Here is a 6,138-nt window from a genome sequence, read left to right as displayed (position 1 = left end):
GTTGTGTCAAGACAGAATCGGTAGAATATTAGACTTACTCTAGTTCATTCTCACTTAATCCTGCAATGTTTGGCTTTATTGATGCAGAAACACAAAGGAATTAATTTATTTCATTACAAAGCACTGTTTAAACTTTCTTACATTTTACTGTCCCAAGAACAGGGGTGAAAGAAGTTAGTTAAGTCACAGAATGAGATGATGTGTTTTCTTTGGGATGCATGCTGTCCTCAAACCATTATATGCCAGACTTTCACCAGTGGAGAGAGGGAGAGCAGTACTGGCCACGCAAGGAAATAGCTGTCTGCATTCCTACATGGTCATGTATTTTTATTAGCACTGAGCTCTTGCCTGGTCTTAAATGTCTTTTAACAGGGATGTTGGTATATGGGTTGGGAGAAGGGTGCTGACCAGGCCCCCTTGGGTGGAAGCTGACACTATTAACTGCTCACTGTGGGGTGGAGATAAAACTGTAGCTGCTGGGACTGTAGTAGGTGAGAACAGTTTGTAGTCTTGCCTTTTCTGGAGGTGCTTCCCCGAAGAGGAAGAAGTCTCTGTGGTCAGTGACTGACTTAATTTATAAAGAAATAGCCCCTACAAGTGTGGAGGGCAAAAAAAGAAAACCCTAGTAAAGTATGAAGTAAACAGGATTTTAAAAAGTAAAAAAGGAAATGTAATTTATCAAGTGCAAGAATCAAATCCACTCCTGAAGACAAACCGGTCCGTGGTTTCTTTGCTCTACTACTCCAGGCAATACATGGTCGATGTGCTGAAGAAGGAAGCAGCCGTGAGGGGCAGTTGTGAGGGGAGAAGCTGTTCCAGAGTAGAACTTGCTCTGTCTTCTGGTACAGAAGGGGGTGACTTTCAGCCCCCTCTGTGTTACAGATGAACACCCGTTCCCTCCTCTGTTACACACAGCATCTTTACTGTGTTGTCACTGTTTAAGTTTGTTGGATTTTATCTTATTTCAAACTTGGATTTGGATTTTTCCAGATGCATTTTGTGTTCATGTAAATGTAGCATTTCTGATGCACAGGCTTTTTAGTGCGCGTAAAACAGGTGGTGATTGCCATACACTAAGTGCTAAGAAAAGTGACAGATTATATGTGATTCTCCTTCATTAATCAGATGAAAACTTCACTTGTCTATAAAGGTCAGGTAACCCTTATCATGTTTTTTTTAGTTGAACACACTCCCCAAAACCTTCATCTAATGGATTTTTCTTTCTATGTAAGCATTACTCCACTGAAATTAGTTTAGCTAAAGTAATACACAATTTTAATCCTGCTCTCTATGCAGGGAGCAGCCTCTGATTTACAAGCCGTGATGAGTTGAGGCCTGGAAACTACACAAAAGCAAGCAAATAACTTGGGGGTTAAGTTTATTTTTCCTACTGTGCTCTTACATACTTGTCCCTTTGCCCAATTCTGGAGCTGTTGAACGCTTCCCCTTAACAGGCACTCCTGAGATTGTTTTAGTTGTTCTTTAGCTCTAGGGGAAACAGGGATGTATTTACAGCGCTAGGCTAGAGGTAGAGGCACTGCTGTCTGTGGTTTGCGGAGAGCCAAGAGTGAATTCCTTGTGGTTGTTAGCTTTCAATTTGAAAAAAAGAGTGTATCTAAGAGAGGGATGGCGATTAGAACAACTGTCACTGTTAAGATTATCATCTTAATTCTGCATTTGACTCCATTAGACTGAAGGTGGCTTTGACTAACATTTGTTGGAATTAGTCCGTATGCGCTAGGTTTGAAGAGCCAGCCTTGGGGCAGGCTGTACTGCCGGAGTCCCGTATTTCTGCCGGGAGCTGGCTGACCAGTGCCGACAACCAGAAATGACGGTGGCAGCGAGAGCCTGACCTTCCTTCTAGAACCTCTGGAAGCTGGTAGCCACAAATGAATTAAGGGGAGGAGTACTCACCTTCGGCAAAGCACGGGAGCTGAGCAGCGGGAGGCTTCACGTTCGCCACCCGCTTAGCCTGAGTTAGCTCCGATGCCTGGGTGCTGTGACTTCTGCCACTTGCTTTCCCTCCTCCACGGGAGAGGATCACTCCTCCTCGTTCCTGTTAGACAACCTGGAGCACGTTGTGTGACCCTGCCCCTGCTCAACGCAGCCTTTGACAGGATAGATCTGCGGTGCTGCCTGTGATAGGAGATGGACTAGAGCAGCCTGTCAGGCCTGTTCTCAAGAGGAAAATGCACTTTAACTTTTTAAGCATCAGCGGGCATTTCCTTCACCAATACTGCCTCGCGCATGGAATTCAGAACTAAAAGCAGGGGTTCTGAAATGCAAGTTATCTTCTGTCGTAAATAAGACCCTTGCTATGAGCAAGAAAGGAGATAACAAAGCATCTACATATCTAGACTTGCTGTGAAACAAACCGATATGCGAACAGCTCACTGTAAGTACCATTGCAAACTGCGCAAAGCCCACACATGCAACAGCGTCAAACCTTTGTGCGTCTGTGCTTGCTCCCTCCCCCTGTGTGAAGCAAGAAACATAAGAATGCTTGCCTTAGGTGGAATGCAATGGTGTCCTTACTTTTTAGTCACTAATGAATATGGGAGGTTTCTTTTCTTCTCTTTCAAATTTTCATGACTTTTTGTTTAAGTGTCCAGCTTCGTCTCCAGCCAGCTTGGGAAATGAGTAGGGTGCAAAGGGTTTTCTCAGAGGTGGTGCCTACTTGCAGCGTCACCCAACTCCTTACCCCTCCCTCCCACATGTGCAGACTCAAGAGAGCTGGGGCCAAGTTGTTTACAGCAAATTTCTTGTTCCAGCAACTTAAGTCAACTGGTTTAGTTTAAGAACTAAAGCACTTCCATTCTTTTGGTTTTAAGTACCAGTAAAAAGTACTGTAAAACAAAATCCACATCCTTTTTACAGGGCATATGTGCGGGAGGACAAAAACTCCCCTATCTCCACTGATAACGATTAGCAAAGTTTACTTTGTAGAGCCTTTTATTTAAGGACTCCTTCTATGTTATGATGAGAGCCAGCTTCATCCTTTGTGTAACTACAACACAATTACCCTAGGAAGAGCACATGGCCTCAGCATCTTCTACATTTGTTTAAAAGCAGCGTGCTCAGAGGGGACTACTGTATGTACAGGTGGGTAATGTGCAAATCTAAACTTGAATTTGAGTTTTAGGCAGTATTGGAACTTTGTTGCAGTATACTTCCATTCATGCATTTATTGGTTCTATGAACCATGAAAACAAATTAAACTTGTTAACCTCCTTACAGGCTCATGGTTTGATTTCCCCCCCTGCCCTTTCCCTCCTCCTTCACCGTATTGTTTTTTAGACACCTCCACAAAACTGGCTTTGGGAAGAACAGCTGAGCAATGACTTCAGAACCATCAGCTTTCAGCTCCCTTGCTTACGTGTATGGAACAATACATGCCCCAGGCAAGGCGAAGCTCCGTCAACACGTCGGGGTTGGTTCAGACAGATCACTGCGTTGCACTCCCCCTACTTTGAATCGCACAAACACCATTACACAATTAGTATTTCCCAGCAAGACTAAGAATACAGTAACAAGTTTAATGTACAAAAAAAAAACCAACCCCGCTACATCTGCACCAGCAGGAAGTATGATCCTGGTGGGTAAATACATCAAAGACCTCGAATGCTCCTATCCCTGCTGTGTTGAAGCAGAGGAGCCCAAGGCTCCAGGTGAGGGATTCGGCTCCTGCCTGCTTCTGCGTAGTGCTCGGATCGGCAGCCAGACCTCAGCAGTGACAGCAGGAACCCTCCCTGCAGGCACTTCAGTCTACACCCAACGCTCCCAAAGGAGCTTCAGGCTCGTAGCTCTGCTGTAACTGGTGTGACGTTCACAACGAGGAAGCTTGTTTTAACTTCTGTCTTCTCTTGCTGCTCTTGGGACACATCAGTGGAAGATGATCTTTTTATATTTGGAATTGGGGATCTGTCCTCGTGACTTGAGCCTCCTGACCGCCTCTCGCATGTGTTTGGGCTGCAGAGGTGGCAGCTCCCCCCACTTCTCGCACACATCCAGTGCTAAACAACAAAAAACAGAGAGCTCCCATGAGCAGGACAGCTAAGCTTAGCCAGTCTCCAACTGTTTGAGCTTCAATTTTAAAGGCAACGGGTAACATTTTTGTTTAGGGTTTACAGCTCACATTTGGTTAATACACAAGAATGAAACTGCTTTATGTCCTTCTTTGTCTGAAAGAAAAGTCAGTCCTAAAGGCATCAACACCAGACCAGAATAAACAAACCGCCTTTTAAACCACTCAGCTACTATGGAATATGCTGGTTCGAGTCACACAAGAACTTAGGATCTTAAACCTTCTGCTCTAAAGCCACCCCTGGGTTGGGTGGTGTATTCTGGGGTTGTTGTGTACAGCAGTGACAGGAAGGTACAACCTATAGCCGACTTACAGGTCGGTTTCTTTTCTATCATTGACAGTATCATTCACACCGCCTGCCAAGCACATGAAGCAATTAATGTCACAAAACAATTAATGACAGCAGTGAAGCTGCTTATCCAAACCACCTCAGGCAATGCAGCGCTGCAGAGGCGGCAGCGGCAAACCTGCATCACGCGGGTAATGGTGATCCCGGCACATACAGGCCATGTTTCGTGTGCCAAGTCTATGCGAACTGGTTGGCGTCACAGCCTGTACCACCTCCTCCTCCAGCCCAAGCAGGGCAGGGACACAGCTGGGTCAGCCTCCCACCCAGTGTCCCAAAAAGATCTCAGCTCATCCCACAAAGGAAGAACCTTACAGGTTAAGAGGCTTAAATAACCCATTTCCCTCTGGGCTGAATCCGTCCATGGCAGTACTAACAAAGGATCCTTACTGCCCTACTGCAGCCGGCTCACAGGCTGACTTGAGAGAGCAAGAACTTCTAAGTTATCCACCTTGGAGAGGATAAAACAGGAGGTCAGGGGTCACCAACCTCTGCCGGCTCACAGGCAGCAATACCGATGGGATTAGAGGGGACTATGGGCCAACCCGCGCTGCACCCCGCTCTCGGCTTAGCTCCCAACTGTGGCGTTCTGCTGCTGCTGGAAGGTCACAGGGCCCCGTGGGACAGCGAGACTGGGAACCACGAAACGTCCAGTCTTGTTCCATGTCCTCCTGCTCTGCTGTAAGCGATGCATTTACCCCGTATTCTTAACTTTTCCCCTCAACATTTGCCACTTACCTTCCTCCACCACCTCCCCGACAAAGACCTTGGAAATGCCGGACATGGCGATAACCACGTTCTGAGAGACAGAGGTGCCAGTGATGGACTGGATCAGCTGGACAAGCGGAAAAGGACAGTCAGCCGAGTGAGGTACACAAAGCAGCGGTGAAACATTTTAACTCATATTTAGCAGTTTGAGCCTGTCAAATATCAACCAACAGCTAATGAAATGCAGGGAACAGCAGTAACCGATCTTTAGAATTAGCTCCTATAGCTTTGGGCACTTGCTGGCTGTCAAGGTTTTAGCTTACCCTCATTCAGTCGCAGACCCTGTACCAGCAATTCCTTTTTCCCGTCGCCTCATGGCCCCCCAGACCACCGTTATTTAAGCTGAGCTCCTATTTAAGCTGCGTAAGGCACGCGAGGGCACTGAGCTACAGTGTAATGGGATAAGCTGATCCGAGGACAACGCTCGGCCACGGGGGCCAAAACGCAGCTGGAGGAGGAAGCCCCACAGAGCCAGCTCGTGTCGCGCAAGCCAGGCTTAGTACAGTTCAGCCTGCTTGTTCTGCTCAGACTCCATCTGTGGTGAAGCATTATTGAAGTCGTACCCGTTTAATAGCAGCTTTGGGGAAAGCAGACCGGCGATACATCTCGTAACGGTTCAACTGTTCTTCAGAAAAGGAAGAGACCAGTATTCTGGAGTGGAGAGAATTGATCGTTCACAGCAAAAATAAAAACAAAAGTCTGAAGCTCTTCAGGCTGCTGCAACAGTCCTGCAAAGCTCTTCTACAATCCCAAACCTCCTGCAGTACAAAACAGAGCTGGGAAAGGAAAGGGGAAAGGAAAGGCAGTGCTCCAGTGGTGCTAAGGTTTATAACGCAAATGGACAGGCTCATTCAGGAGGGGAGGGATCTGTGACAGAGCTACAGACATCACTAACCACGAGCTCATAAACCGATTAAATGATCAAATGCAGCAGATTCTG

At 46.6% G+C, this 6,138-nt stretch overlaps 1 protein-coding gene across 1 annotated transcript; it reads right to left on the bottom strand.

The window, feature by feature from the left end:
- Window positions 1–3,785: 3,785 nt before the first annotated feature.
- TAF11 (TAF11 RNA polymerase II, TATA box binding protein (TBP)-associated factor, 28kDa) lies at window positions 3,786–5,849 on the bottom strand (the record flags this gene model as incomplete). The annotated part of the gene is made up of 3 exons (XM_009696930.1): window positions 3,786–4,013; window positions 5,169–5,265; window positions 5,762–5,849. Coding segments are annotated over 3 exons (316 nt in total), but the record flags the coding sequence as incomplete, so codon positions are not given.
- Window positions 5,850–6,138: the final 289 nt, after the last annotated feature.

Source organism: Cariama cristata, unplaced genomic scaffold (assembly GCF_000690535.1).
Source record: "Cariama cristata isolate BGI_N322 unplaced genomic scaffold, ASM69053v1 scaffold13643, whole genome shotgun sequence".
NCBI classification, from domain to species: domain Eukaryota; kingdom Metazoa; phylum Chordata; class Aves; order Cariamiformes; family Cariamidae; genus Cariama; species Cariama cristata.
The sequence above is the reverse complement of the archived record's forward strand: the minus strand, read 5'-3'. Positions and strand labels throughout refer to the sequence as shown.